The sequence below is a fragment of the Bacillus rossius genome, chromosome 15 (genome assembly GCF_032445375.1).
Source record: "Bacillus rossius redtenbacheri isolate Brsri chromosome 15, Brsri_v3, whole genome shotgun sequence".
In the NCBI taxonomy this organism is placed as follows: domain Eukaryota; kingdom Metazoa; phylum Arthropoda; class Insecta; order Phasmatodea; family Bacillidae; genus Bacillus; species Bacillus rossius.
In genome coordinates this window covers 5,762,263-5,777,617 of record NC_086342.1, presented here as the reverse complement: position 1 = coordinate 5,777,617, position 15,355 = coordinate 5,762,263, and the positions used below count along the sequence as shown (strand labels likewise).

Here is a 15,355-nt window from a genome sequence, read left to right as displayed (position 1 = left end):
CAATATTCATCGGCTCCAATATTCATTGGCTCCAATATTCATCGGCTCCAATATTCATCGCCTCCAATATTCATTGGCTACAATATTCATCGGCTCCAATTGCTCCAAATGCTCCAATATTCATTGGCTCCTATATTCATGGGCTCCAATTGCTCCAAATGCTCCAATATTCAACGGCTCCAATATTCATCGGCTCCAATATTCATCGGCTTCAATATTCATCGGCTCCAATATTCATTGGCTCCAATATTCATCGGCTCCAATATTCATCGGCTTCAATATTCATCGGCTCCAATATTCATCGGCTCCAATATTCATCGGCTCCAATATTCATCGGCTCCAATATTCATCGGCTCCAATATTCATCGGCTCCAATATTCATCGCCTCCAATATTCATCGGCTCCAATATTCATCGGCTCCAATATTCATCGGCTCCAATATTCATCGCCTCCAATATTCATTGGCTCCAATATTCATCGACTCCAATATTCATCGGCTCCAATATTCATTGGCTCCAATATTCATGGGCTCCAATTGCTCCAAATGCTCTAATATTCATTGACTCCAATATTCATTGGCTCCAATATTCATTGGTTCCAATACTAATCGGCTCCAATATTCATTGGCACCAATATTCATGGGCTCCAATATCAATTGGCTCCAATTGCTCCAAATGCTTCAATATTCATTGGCTCCAATATTCATTGGCTCCAATTGCTCCAAATGCTTCAATATTCATTGGCTCCATTAATTTGCTCGCTCCAATATTCATTGGCTCCAAAAGGCTCCAACAGTCTTTTTGCTCCTATATTCATTGGCTTCATTATTAATTGACTCCAATATTCGTTGGCTCCAATATTCATTGGATACATTATTCATTGTCTTCATCAGTCATTGACAACAACAGTCTTTTGGTTCCAAAAGTCTTTTGACTCCAAATATATTTGGCTAGAATTCTTCGAGTCTAAGAGACTATGAGGCCACATGGCTACGAGTCTAAAATAATCCAGCTGGTTACAGGTTATACATGGCTCGTGAGGCTACATAGCTACGAAACCTCTAGAAAACGAGTTTACGTGACTGTGTGGATACAGGAATACAAGTCTACATGACTACTTGGCTACGAAGCTACGAAGCTACTCGTCTACAAGGCTCCAATTGTCACATCTGTCTTCGACGGAATTTTCTCTTTTGCTCCAACTGCACCATCAGCATTGTTTTATAAGATTATAAGGCTACTTGCTTACGTAGCTTCAAGTCTACGAGGCTCCAATACATCATGGCTACGAGACTACGACTCATGAGGTTACGAGACTATGCGATTGCAAGTCTTCAAGGTTACGTGATCGCGAGGCTATAGGACTACGAAGCTTCCAGAACGCATGGTTACGAGACTGCATGTCTAATTGGCCGCGCGGCTACGAAACTTCATGTCTCTAACTGTCTACAATAGCATCATTCAGTGGTGAGAGTTAATTTATCTCATGGAAAATATCCTGTTTAAAGTAGTGTCGATTATTGTCATCAGATGTCATCACGTGTTGCATGCAGGTAAATAATATTTATTTCTTTTATGCGGGATGCGGGATGCTCACTATCGATCGCAATAGAACGATGGCTTCGCTAGGCTCTATGGAAAAGGAATTTTGTTCTTCCAGTAAGTGTTTCACAGATTTCTCAAAGCATATTATTAATTTGACTGAGTAATGATATTTTTTTAAATTCCACCTGATAAAAATATCGCAAGTTTTGATTTAGTAGCAGAAAGTAACGAATTAAATGTAACTCCAAATAAAATGTCATGTCTCATTAGTCAAAAAAAAAAAATATCCATGCAGAGAGCGTTTTCTCAGAATAGTCAGAAGCACTTGAAGAAACCACAGGAATGATCGCAAAAACACGGGAAAAATTATCAAAATATTGACAAGAATAATCAGGAGCACACGGAGAAAACCACCATAATATTATCAATAATAATCGGAAAAACACGGAGAAAACCACCATAATATTGACAAGAATAATCGGAAGCACACGGAGAAAACCACCACAAGTTTTCTTTGATATCATAAAAATTTAGAAAAAAATATTTAATAAATAACAAAAAAAAATTAATAAAAATTTTTAAATGACAAAATAAAATACAAAAATACATAAAATTCTGGCTTGTACTAGAACTATATCTTTGCTCAACAATGAGAAGTTCACAAGCTAGCAGAATCTGTTTATGTATTTTTGTATTTTATTTTGTCATTTAAAAATTTTTATTAATTTTTTTTTTGTTATTTATTAAATATTTTTTTCTAAATTTTTATGATATCAAAGAAAACTTGTGGTGGTTTTCTCCGTGTGCTTCCGATTATTCTTGTCAATATTATGGTGGTTTTCTCCGTGTTTTTCCGATTATTATTGATAATATTATGGTGGTTTTCTCCGTGTGCTCCTGATTATTCTTGTCAATATTTTGATAATTTTTCCCGTGTTTTTGCGATCATTCCTGTGGTTTCTTCAAGTGCTTCTGACTATTCTGAGAAAACGCTCTCTGCATGGATATATTTTTTTTTTTTGACTAATGAGACATGACATTTTATTTGGAGTTACATTTAATTCGTTACTTTCTGCTACTAAATCAAAACTTGCGATATTTTTATCAGGTGGAATTTAAAAAAATATCATTACTCAGTCAAATTAATAATATGCTTTGAGAAATCTGTGAAACACTTACTGGAAGAACAAAATTCCTTTTCCATAGAGCCTAGCGAAGCCATCGTTCTATTGCGATCGATAGTGAGCATCCCGCATCCCGCATAAAAGAAATAAATATTATTTACCTGCATGCAACACGTGATGACATCTGATGACAATAATCGACACTACTTTAAACAGGATATTTTTCATGAGATAAATTAACTCTCACCACTCAATGATGCTATTGTAGACAGTTAGAGACATGAAGTTTCGTAGCCGCGCGGCCAATTAGACATGCAGTCTCGTAACCATGCGTTCTGGAAGCTTCGTAGTCCTATAGCCTCGCGATCACGTAACCTTGAAGACTTGCAATCGCATAGTCTCGTAACCTCATGAGTCGTAGTCTCGTAGCCATGATGTATTGGAGCCTCGTAGACTTGAAGCTACGTAAGCAAGTAGCCTTATAATCTTATAAAACAATGCTGATGGTGCAGTTGGAGCAAAAGAGAAAATTCCGTCGAAGACAGATGTGACAATTGGAGCCTTGTAGACGAGTAGCTTCGTAGCTTCGTAGCCAAGTAGTCATGTAGACTTGTATTCCTGTATCCACACAGTCACGTAAACTCGTTTTCTAGAGGTTTCGTAGCTATGTAGCCTCACGAGCCATGTATAACCTGTAACCAGCTAGATTATTTTAGACTCGTAGCCATGTGGCCTCATAGTCTCTTAGACTCGAAGAATTCTAGCCAAATATATTTGGAGTCAAAAGACTTTTGGAACCAAAAGACTGTTGTTGTCAATGACTGATGAAGACAATGAATAATGTATCCAATGAATATTGGAGCCAACGAATATTGGAGTCAATTAATAATGAAGCCAATGAATATAGGAGCAAAAAGACTGTTGGAGCCTTTTGGAGCCAATGAATATTGGAGCGAGCAAATTAATGGAGCCAATGAATATTGAAGCATTTGGAGCAATTGGAGCCAATGAATATTGGAGCCAATGAATATTGAAGCATTTGGAGCAATTGGAGCCAATTGATATTGGAGCCCATGAATATTGGTGCCAATGAATATTGGAGCCGATTAGTATTGGAACCAATGAATATTGGAGCCAATGAATATTGGAGTCAATGAATATTAGAGCATTTGGAGCAATTGGAGCCCATGAATATTGGAGCCAATGAATATTGGAGCCGATGAATATTGGAGTCGATGAATATTGGAGCCAATGAATATTGGAGGCGATGAATATTGGAGCCGATGAATATTGGAGCCGATGAATATTGTAGCCGATGAATATTGGAGCCGATGAATATTGGAGCCGTTGAATATTGTAGCATTTGGAGCAATTGGAGCCGATGAATATTGGAGCCAATGAATATTGGAGGCGATGAATATTGGAGCCGATGAATATTGGAGCCAATGAATATTGGAGCCGATGAATATTGAAGCCGATTAATATTGGAGCCAATGAATATTGGAGCCAATGAATATTGTAGCCGATGAATATTGGAGCCGATGAATATTGGAGCCGTTGAATATTGTAGCATTTGGAGCAATTGGAGCCGATGAATATTGGAGCCAATGAATATTGGAGCCGATGAGTATTGGAACCAATGAATATTGGAGCCAATGAATATTGGAGTCAATGAATATTAGAGCATTTGGAGCAAATGGAGCCCATGAATATTGGAGCCAATGAATATTGGAGTCAATGAATATTGGAACCGATGAATATTGGAGTCAATGAATATTGGAGACGATGAATATTGGAGCCAATGAATATTGGAGCCGATGAATATTGGAGCCGATGAATATTGGAGCCGATGAATATTTTAGCCGATGAATATTGAAGCCGATGAATATTGGAGCCGATGAATATTGGAGCCGATGAATATTGGAGCCGATGAATATTGGAGCCGATGAATATTGAAGCCGATGAATATTGGAGCCGATGAATATTGGAGCCGATGAATATTGGAGCCGATGAATATTGGAGTCGTTGAATATTGGAGCATTTGGAGCAATTGGAGCCCATGAATATTGGAGCCAATGAATATTGGAGTCGATGAATATTGGAGCCGATGAATATTGGAGCCGATGAATATTGGAGTCGTTGAATATTGGAGCATTTGGAGCAATTGGAGCCTATGAATATTGGAGTCAATGAATATTGGAGTCGATGAATATTGGAGCCGATGAATATTGTAGCCGATGAATATTGGAGCCGATGAATATTGTAGCCAATGAATATTGGAGGCGATGAATATTGGAGCTGATGAATATTGGAGCCAATGAATATTGGAGCCAATGATAAATGAGCTGCCTTTTCGTTGGCGGTGCTACCTTTTCGTTGATTGCGCGTAGTACAAAATGTAGTGATTGAATATTTACTAGTTTAAAACCTCTTGGTTTTACTAAAATATTTTTCAAGGTCACTTAGTCCCTTAGTATGTATAAAAAATGTCACGATGGATTAATTGTATATAATTAGATAACGACGAAGGTCATGCGGTCCTGAAATTTCTAGCCTATACGACTGATAATTACATGACTCGGTCTCATGGACTGAAGACAATTGATCTATATGTGTGGCTTTGTACATGAACGGCTTATAGGTTATTCCGATTATTGAACAATTAGACTTTCATGTAATGCATAGCGGTACTGTATTAATTCGTTGGTGAGGAATATTGACTTGAGTTGATTTTCGTAGAGCGAATGATTAATAAACTCTGTGAAAGGTAATGGAAAACAGAATCTAAAATTTATTTAATATTTAGTTACAACTGTCACTGGTCAAGAATCGAACCGTGGACAGGGATCCATCGATTCAATATGTAAATTAATGAGTGATTTTTTTGATGAATTTTGGAATTTTTCCCGCATTTATAGCTAAATAATTACATGATTTCAAGATGGCGGCCAAATTTCAAGATGGCGGGCACCTCGGTAATAATAAATGATTACTGCACTTTAACAGGTTAGAATAAAACTAACATTTTGGTAAGACGAGTACACACAATATGGATACCCCTCCAGCAGACGAAAACAAGATGATGGCAATGACCACTAGCATGTGGTAGTTCCTGGTAGCATGTACTGAACATAAAATGTCGAATCCATGATGGACGTCAAGGTCAAAGTCAAATTTCAAGGTCAAGGTCAAAGTTCAAGCTCAAGGTCAAAGGCCAAGGTCAAGGTTCAAGGTTTAAGGTCAAGGTCAAAGTCCAAGGTCAAATATCAAGGTCAAGGTTAAAGTCCAAGGTCAAGGTCAAAGTTCAAGGTCAAGATCAAAGTTATGGAGAACGGAACATTATACTAACATGACTCCAGCACACTCTAGCAGACGAAAACAAGATGGTTCCCTCCAGCGGACAAAGACAAGATGGCGGACATGATGTCATACCAGCTGATGGTAAATACCTAGTTATTGGTTGTGGTAGGTCAGTCTGTAGGTGGCTTCTGTGGAGGAAGGATCTGATTTTATTTTTTATTTTTTGCCCTCACCGGTTTCGAACCAAGGACGTACATCGATATAATCAAACAGAATTCAAATACATTAATTTTTTGATGAATTTTGGAATTTATCCCGATTTTCTAACATAAAAATTACGGATTTCCAAGATGGCGTCTAAATTTCAAGATGGCGTCCATAACGATAATTGCAACATTAATAGGATCCAATATGGTGGTCGTAACGTAAAGTGTAAGAATGACATGGTACTCAACCAAGATGGCGGGTGTAACGAAATATTCAACATTTATATAATCCAAGATGGCGACCGTAACGATAACTGGAACAGTGGTTTTTAAGATTTTTATTATTTATTCGATTAAATAATTTTTTTAATGATTTTTAAAAATTTTCACGATTTTCTAACAGAAAAATTGCGGATTTTCAAGATGGCGGGCGTAACGAAAATTGCAACATTTATATAATCCAAGATGGCGACCGTAACGATAAGTCCAACAGTGGTTTTTAAGATTTTTATTTAATTCGATTATTTAATTTTTTAATGATTTTTAAAAATTTTCCCGATTTTCTAACATAAAAATTGCGGATTTTCAAGATGGCGGGCGTAACGAAAATAGCAACGGTGACGTCATAATCCAATATGGCTGCCATGACATCCTTATTTTCAAGGTCGGCGGCTTATAAGCGGCTAGCTCTTAGGAGTTTTAAGCCGCTTTTAGGAGTTTTCGTTTTTTCTAGGGCAAAGCGACTTTTGAGGATTTTAGAAATCCTAATTTTTGAACTGTGGAATTATTTGAGATTTTTTGGCGGAAATTTTTTTCAAAAAAATTGAAATTATGGCGATTTTTGAGGAATTTTGGGCCATTTTTGCCCAATTTTGGTCATTTTTGGCGATTTTTGAGGATCAAATTCCAGGTCAAGGTCAAAGGTCAAGGTCAAGGTCATCCAAGATGGCCGCCGTGACGTCACAATCCAAGATAGCGGAAAGGACACACAGCACCACAGCCAGAAGCCAGTTTCAGGACCGGCTATTATATACTACTTCTGTCTTGCAGGAGTACAAACTATTTCATGGGAACTGGTTTTTCAAAGGAATCTTTTTTTTTTTTAAAGCACGGGAAATTTTCTTTTTTCTATGTACGTTTCCAGGTTGCGGGAAAATATTGCAGCAAGATTGCCGTGACAATACTCCGTGCTTGAACCCCGCCTGCCTGGGCTTACATGCGGTGTGCAGAGCTTCAGGAAGAAACTGCGCTCCATTTGAAGACTGCCGTCTGTTCACGGCAAGCGTTAAAAAAATACGCCAAAAGCGAACGAATATTTCTGCTTCCGTATTTAGTTTTCAAACTGTATTCATAAAAGAGTGGGAAAAAAAAGCCAAAACGCGTGTTTTCACAATGATTTTTAGACACGAAACGCCCCGTGCATAATCTTGGAAGCACTCAAAGTACACGAATTAAAACCTTTATCTTCATTTCTACGCCATATAATGTTATGGTAACCGCACAAATTTTAATAGTTCCCTTAATGCCCGACGATAAGACTGCGCCGGTTCACAGACTGACACTTAGGGGAAACACCGTGCTTATCATTCCGCCTCACGAACACAAATACATCCCTGAATAGGCGGGCCCTTTTAAGTGGGAGATATATGAACTTAGACGCCATATTGGTTTCAACAGATTTTAGACATTAATCTGGATTTGTTAATGCATACAAATTTTTAAAATGGAATTCTTGATGTTAATAGTGACTAGAATATACAATTATTTCCCCCATTGGAGTAATTGAGGTTTAGTATAGAAATAAAATTTGGAATTGATCACAACCATTAAAAAAAAATCCTCAAAAGACAAAATGTTTTAGTTCTTTAAATCTCTAATTGGCACAGACTGAAAACGGGAGCAGATGTCAGTTACCGAAACGTCACAAGTTTTTCGTCACACATTGAAAATTTTCTTTGTAAATGGAACGGTAATACTCATGTAAAATTAGAGATACTTGTAAAATTTTACATTTAAATAATAACAACTATATCACTGCCAAGTAGTGTTTGCAGTAATTACTGGGATCGGATTCTAACCCGGCCGCTTATGCTTTGTGTTGTCCCAGTACCTCCAATAATTGAAGTTATTTATAATCCGTTTCCTGAATAGATTCCCAGTATTAACTGCTCACATGAATAAGGACAATCAATAAAATAAAGTCAAATAAATTATTCAATATTAAAATATATTTATCATGGTTTAAAATGTTTTTGCTTGAATGAAACTTGAATTAAAATATACAATTATGTGCCAATTTTTAAAGATATACTCAGTTATTATCTCGAAAAACGTATTTTATGTATGAAAAAAATAATCATAATCGTGTGTTGTACAAATTTACAATATATTTCTACTAGTATTAAAAACTATTTCTTGGCAGCTGGTTTTCAAAGGAGTCTTTTGTAAAAGTACAGAAAATATTTTTCTGTACAGAAATCTTACCGTGCTCGTCCGTGTGATCCGGGTTGTGTGTTTGGTTTCATCGTCGGGTTGCAACTGCGCTGTTGTCGTGTTAATGTTGAAATTGTCTCGACGTTGTCAGTCAACCGTGATCGCCTGTGTTGTTTTATTTTTCTGACTAAATACTTTCCCCCGAAATTATATATGTTCTCTAGTAATCTAAACTTTGTCTTCAACTGATATTTGCCCTTTCCTACTCTTAAGTTTTTCTATGGGAAACAGTGAAAAACATGAATGTCATAGACGTCTGCTAACTCTCAGATTCTCTCATGCGCTTGTCCGCGATCTGCCAGTCATCTCATATACCTTGTTTGAAAGATTATTGCAAAGGGGAAACTTTTATTTAAAATATTCCTATGGAAATACTTCATACATATCCATAAATACGCTTTAAAAAAATATTTACCCACTTAATGATCATTGGTCACTTTAACACAGCTGGGTTAAGATAACTTAAAAAAAAAGGTACAATAAAGGCATTTGCAGACAGTTGAGTGATTGATTCGTCCTTAGAGGGTCCCAGAGGGAATTTTGTTTTTTCCCAATAGCTAAGATTATAGAATTCCATCACTTTTTCTGCCAGAAAAAAAAGAAAGAGATATTTCGTAAGCGCGCACTTTTCGTAAGTTTTTTTTATTATCTCTCCAAACGAATCTGATTAATATATGATGAAGTTATCAGGGAAAAAAGAAAATTGGACTTGGAAAAAATCCGTTAATCCCTGCCTCATTCAAATTTCATGCAAGGGGGAAGTGTGTTCAGAGAAGAGCTCGGCAAACTTTCCTTTAAATCTAAACTCTGGATCTGTTTGAGTTTCGTGATAACTAAGGCAAACTCAAGTAGACTGTTTTGCTACTTGGGAGCTTCACTTTCCAAGGAAAACTTGGCGAAGCCATTGGTGGCAGACACGACAGTTCAATTGTGAATTATTGCAGAAAAGCCCGAGGCAATGATAGAACCGCAAAGATGAAAAACTTTTCTGGATCACTTGCTTATCGACCCTCTGCCCCCCCCCCCAATCAATTCATTAGGTAAGTGTTTGTAAGAACTTTGGGATGGACTCATAGACCTCTTCAATACATGAATGTGTTACATCGACGAACACAACATACAAGATCGAAAAGTTATTAGAGCACCGATTTTAAATAGACATAATTATTTCAAAGAATTTACGAACTTCAGTTATATAATAGAGGATCTCTGCAAATGGTAGCTTAGTTGGTAAAATAGCGCAAATTAGCAAAATTAATGTAGGTTTTGTTTTTTTTTATTCTTCTGTCAAACGACGAAAATTAATTATTGACTCTCATATTATATACCATCTGTAAATTATTGCGGTATGGCCAACGAATTAAGCAGAAGTACAGCTGCAATATTTCTGGATGATGGATATCCATTTTCTACTTATCTTTAAGTGTGAAAAAAAGGGAAAAAATAGTATCACACATCTTATAATAAGCTTACTTGGTCGCAATTTCATCGACCAATTTGACCGTACGTAAGAGAGAATCATTTGACGGGGTAAACTTTTTAATATCGTTATCATTTTGAAAAAAACCCTTAGTAGTCGAAGTTTATAGATTGTAAGTAACGTGTCCTGGGTTCGATTACCGGGCCCTCTGGTTATGTACCATTGCATGTACACAATATACACAAAAAAAATAAAAAGGAAAATCAAAGATTCAACTCAACCTACCATAACCAATCCCCTTTAACTTCATGGTGCACAGCCAATGGGGAGTCAGCTTGTCTGCCATTGGCTGAGCAAGATGTAATCCATTTTCTGATAAATACCCTCATTTTTCCAGCCCTTACTCAGTCGCACCTGTATTTTCGTACCATGTGCGTCTCTGCCTGAGGACGGGAGCAGATAGCAGTTCCCGAAACGTCTAGTGCTTAGCAATGGCGTTATGTCCAAAAGCCTAGATCAAAATCACGCACTCCCATTGCACAAATCATTCAAAGATGATACAATATGCACAAGATAGCTCCAGAGGACGTCTGGGTATGTAGCTATCCTTGACCCAGCTGCGGTTGAGGATGTCGGGTTTTGTAACTATTTGCCGCCACGACTTAAATGTTCACAATACTTACATCACCTCTCTCCTTGAAGATGTCTGGTTATGTACCACTGCATGAACACAGCATGCACAATCAAGCCCCGGAGGACGTGTGGGCACGCAGCTACCTGTATGACGCCGCTGCGGTTGAGGATGGCGCTGCCGATGGGCTGGAACTTCTCCATCTGCTCCAGCGCATCCGCCACCTTGCGGCTGTCCACGTCCACCAGCCGGAACGCCGTCATGTTCACCGAGTTGTACTTGAAGTCCTCCAGGTCGAACGTCTCGATGTCCTGCAACGCCCCTGCGTCAAAGCTCCACCGACCCCCCTCCCTTCATCCGCACCGTTCTCTCTTTTAACGCGATAACTAGAGACCCGTGAAATTTACGATTTATAATCCCTAAAGGATAGACTCCATGATCCTCCATGCACTCGTGCAAATTACATCTGCTGATTGGTTACCGACTCGTAACACCTGTTGACTGGAATGTTCGTGATTCGCTAATTCTTCTGTTAAAATATTTTTCATTGGCCCCGAGTCCTTCAGATAAACTGTGACCCAATCACTGAAGCAAAATAATGTTAAAAGTATTTGGACTCTATCCTATCGCGAAATGATTCCGCGAATTTTACGGGTCTCTAGTGATACCGTCTTAGAGACCTGCAAAATTCGCGGATTCATTTGGTGATAGGCTAGAATTAAAACACACATACCTCTCAGATAATTTTGCTATTGGCTTACTGTTCATCTGGACGAATCTCAACCAGTTATAAACCCTCAACCAAAGAAGGATCGAATCACAGACAAACCAGCTGAGACGACTTACGAGTCGGCAGCCAACGAACTTGCGTTATTTGCCCGAGTGTACAGGGGTATGTGCAGTCTATCCTGAAGGCCATCGAAACCGCGAATTTTGCAGGTCTCTACTCATAGATTATTGGATAATTGTGCATAGAACAATCCGAGCCCTGCGGGAGGTAACTTAACTGCGCCTGGCGCGTGCGTTAGGCAAGCCCGCTGACCACACCTGTCGTGCGGGATTGCGTGTTGCGTGTCCACGCAGGCGGAGCCAAGCCATAAAGGAAAAAAAAATAAATATGTATAAGATGAGGATGTTGGTATGCATGACTTTGATAAACTACGCCACCGATTGACCGATCACCTTGAAAGTTGGCACATCAAAGTATTTTTTCATGTTTTTTTTATGCTATCCATTTTTTTTAATTCGCCGCTAGATCGCACTGCAGCGCATCAACTTCTATATCGTTCAACCGATAGCCGTGGGTTGATTCATTTTTATAACAGAAAATCATAAGTTATCGTGTGTGATTTATCTATGCCCACCACACGGTCATATAGTAAGGTTATGGCAACTTCTTATCCTCCTACTTGATTTTGGTTGCACATAATTAAAACAAAAGCAATGTTGTCGTTGATGCCGCTGCTTCTCCAAATCGACAGACGAAACGTCCAAAGATAGCGTAGTTGCGTGTGACACAAATGTCATTCGCATACCAACAAAAGTGTAATGGTTAATCATATCGACATCCAGCATTTCGGACTGTTAACGTTATTCAATTTTGAAACCCACCCAATAATTACTAATCACAGTAACAACAACTCCAATTAAAAAAAAAATGCCGAAGTCGTTTTGCAAAATTGACGTTCAAATTAAGAAGACAATCCTCGTCTAAATATAAATAAAAAAAAGTCTCTTCACCCTGTGCTCGACCCGGGCAACTATGGGGGAGAAACTATAATTACCGAGACTGAGACCTAGTTTTTTTGAAGTAGTTATGGGCCCGTCCACTAGATAGAAGTTTTCATAATATATTGCTGACATAACTACATTAATTTATTAGGAGAAGTAATGTTTTAAGCTATTATCAGGCAAACAAACCAGTGAAAATCAATTTTGTGGTGTGTAATACAAATGAGTTTTCGCACCTCCTACTCCTTTAATTATTACACGACGTTTTATTACAAAATATCATTAAGTATATTTTCGCATCGATTAAATTAGTTTTGCGCCGCCAAGGAGATAACTTAATATAACAAAAAAAAAAAATGTATTAACCGCTCATAAATCACCAGCCCCCAAGGACTCTTGTGTTGGGAGGGGCCCAGTGCCATGTATATCATATTGTAAATATCTGTTTTTATTGTTTATTGTGTCATGGAAATAACCTTTTGTATACTCTTTTTAAAATAAAGAGACATTTAAAAAAAACTTTGTATGAGAACCTCTATTCCGATTTTTTCATTTGCTGGTAGTTATGGGCCCGCCCAACAGATAGCGACCCATGTCGCGTGAAACACGGTTTCAGTTCCAACTGTAAGAGTCGCACGTCTTTACTTCCCTCCTGTTTATTTGCGGGCAACGCCGGGCACTGCAGCTGGTGTGCGCGCGCGTGCGTGTGTATATATAGGTGACGACCCGCATGCGCGCGCAGCCGCGGGTTGTGACGTGACGCGCCGCTAGCGACATCTGGCGGGACACGCGCGAACCAGGCGCCCCGCGGCCAGACGTGCGGACAGTAAATACAGGATAATTACCGCCAGGGGGCGCTTTCGGCGAAGGCTACGAGAGGCTAGATGGTCTAAAAAAAAAGGGGGGGGGGGGTTGGGGTGGGGGTAGGCACATGCCTCGCCGGGTGGAAATCTGCGGGGCGGAAACGACCCGCGGAAAACTGGGGGGGAACCGCGCGAATTGACCCTTCCTTCTCTTTCCCCACAGTTTTTTTTAGAACAGTTTATTTATTTAATTTATTTTTGCCGGCCACACTGCTCGCGTCCAGGGGCGGGAAATAATAATAATAATAATAATAATAATGAAAAAAATAACAACGTAACGGTGCGTGGAATCTTCCCCACGCAAATGCGTCCAGTGTGAACGTATTTTAGTCGCTGACCCGTTAAACCAGTTCGCGGGAAAAAAAAAACAAAAAAAAAAACAGTTTCTGTCCACGACTGCTTCAAAATATATATATTTATTTATATTGCCATCGTATGCATGGTGGACTTTATTTTGATTTGATCATTTCGTGACTTGAATTTGTTCAAACTTTCTCTGTCACGATTAACGTGCAATAATTATTTTCAATGTAAAGAATGTGTTGAATTTAAGCCTTCTTAATTTTTTTGGCAAAGTAAAATTTATTAAACGTAACAAATTTTAAATTGAACATGGCTAATAAGTTGTCAGGATAAGTTAAATATGTTTGAATACGGAAAGAAAAGTTAAAATAACAATATTTAGATTATCTGAAAATGAAAATTAAACTTTGTTAATTTTTTTAAAGTTTGTTCTTACTTACCCTTGTTAAAAATACATTATAAAAATATCTAATAAATAACTGATGGAAATGCTCTGTATCATAAATAAAAATATTAGGCCAATCATAAAATATTTAATTATTTTTTTCCACTGTTCAAAAAGAAAATATTCTGGAATGAAAACTTTAATAAAAATATAAAATCATGCACCAATTTCGTAAGAAAATGCTGAGAATTATCACGAGAAACGTATTTGAAATATGCAAAAATAACCATCGCCATGTGTTGTACAAAATACAATATCTTACTTGTAGTATAACAAACTATTTCTTGGCAAATGGTTTCCAAAGATAAACTTTTATGATATTACAGAAAACATTTTTTTTCTGTGTAGTGGTAACACTCAGTACATATTTTTTGACTCGTAGCATTGTTACAGAAATATAATCCGAAATTATAGGGTGTCTATTTTTTTGTTACGTAATATTTTTTTTTTTTCAATGACAAGGCACATAAATAATTTACCTCCCTCGAACGATGCCCGTGTTGTTAATTGGTATTGTGCAGGGAGTTTTTGGCAAATTATCAGCTGCGTGATTTATGCAGCTAGCTGCGATCGTCCAGCCATTCACGTGTTTTCAATTCAGTTCCACGGAGCGCGATCTGCGGCCATGTTTAATCCATTACACAGTATTTGTTGTCCAATGAGAGCCCTGGCTCTCCCCTCGTATTTTACCGCATGGCTTAGCGGCCGCCGGCCAGTTATTAAAAAACAATTTCATGCTGTGAAATATTCATCGTAAAAAAACAGCCAAGTAAATTACTTATTGATACTTTCAGTCACACTTTGCCAATTCCTAAGAAACATCTAATTATTATTTCAACCAATTTTTTTGTAATAATATTATGCTACAATTATAATATTATTGTATAATTATTTTATACTAGTCAATAATAGTATTATTATTTTAATTTTATAGCCATAAAGTATGATGTTCACTAAAATGTAGGTACACCATGATACACACATTCATTTGATAAACTCCATGTACGAATGGACTTGAAGCGTTAAAGCTAATAAGCGACTTAAAACAATATATTGATTTTGAATGATTTTTTTTTCTTAATATGAGCATGGAGGTATTAAGTAATGGAGTGGTTGCCTGTTTTAAACTTAAATACATGCTGGTTTTCAATTGACTAGCAAAACAAACCTCAACTGTAACTAGTAATACAAATTTGTTTAATAGCATGAAATATGCTCGCTAGTAAACATCGTAAAAACGCCATCATTAGGTGAGTACCTATAGCTAAACAAAGCTGTTAACAACACATCAGCCA

General features: G+C 37.7%; 1 protein-coding gene across 4 annotated transcripts in view; it reads right to left on the bottom strand.

Annotated features, from left to right (window-relative positions):
- The window catches only part of LOC134539483 (glutamate receptor ionotropic, kainate 2), a 639,484-nt gene that overhangs the window by 62,238 nt on the left and 561,891 nt on the right, over nt 1-15,355 (bottom strand). For all 4 annotated transcript variants that reach the window (XM_063381555.1, XM_063381552.1, XM_063381553.1 and 1 more), the window contains exon 6: nt 10,865-11,029. In XM_063381555.1, the coding sequence (XP_063237625.1) occupies nt 10,865-11,029 (165 nt within the window). The remainder of the gene's footprint in view (nt 1-10,864; nt 11,030-15,355) is intronic.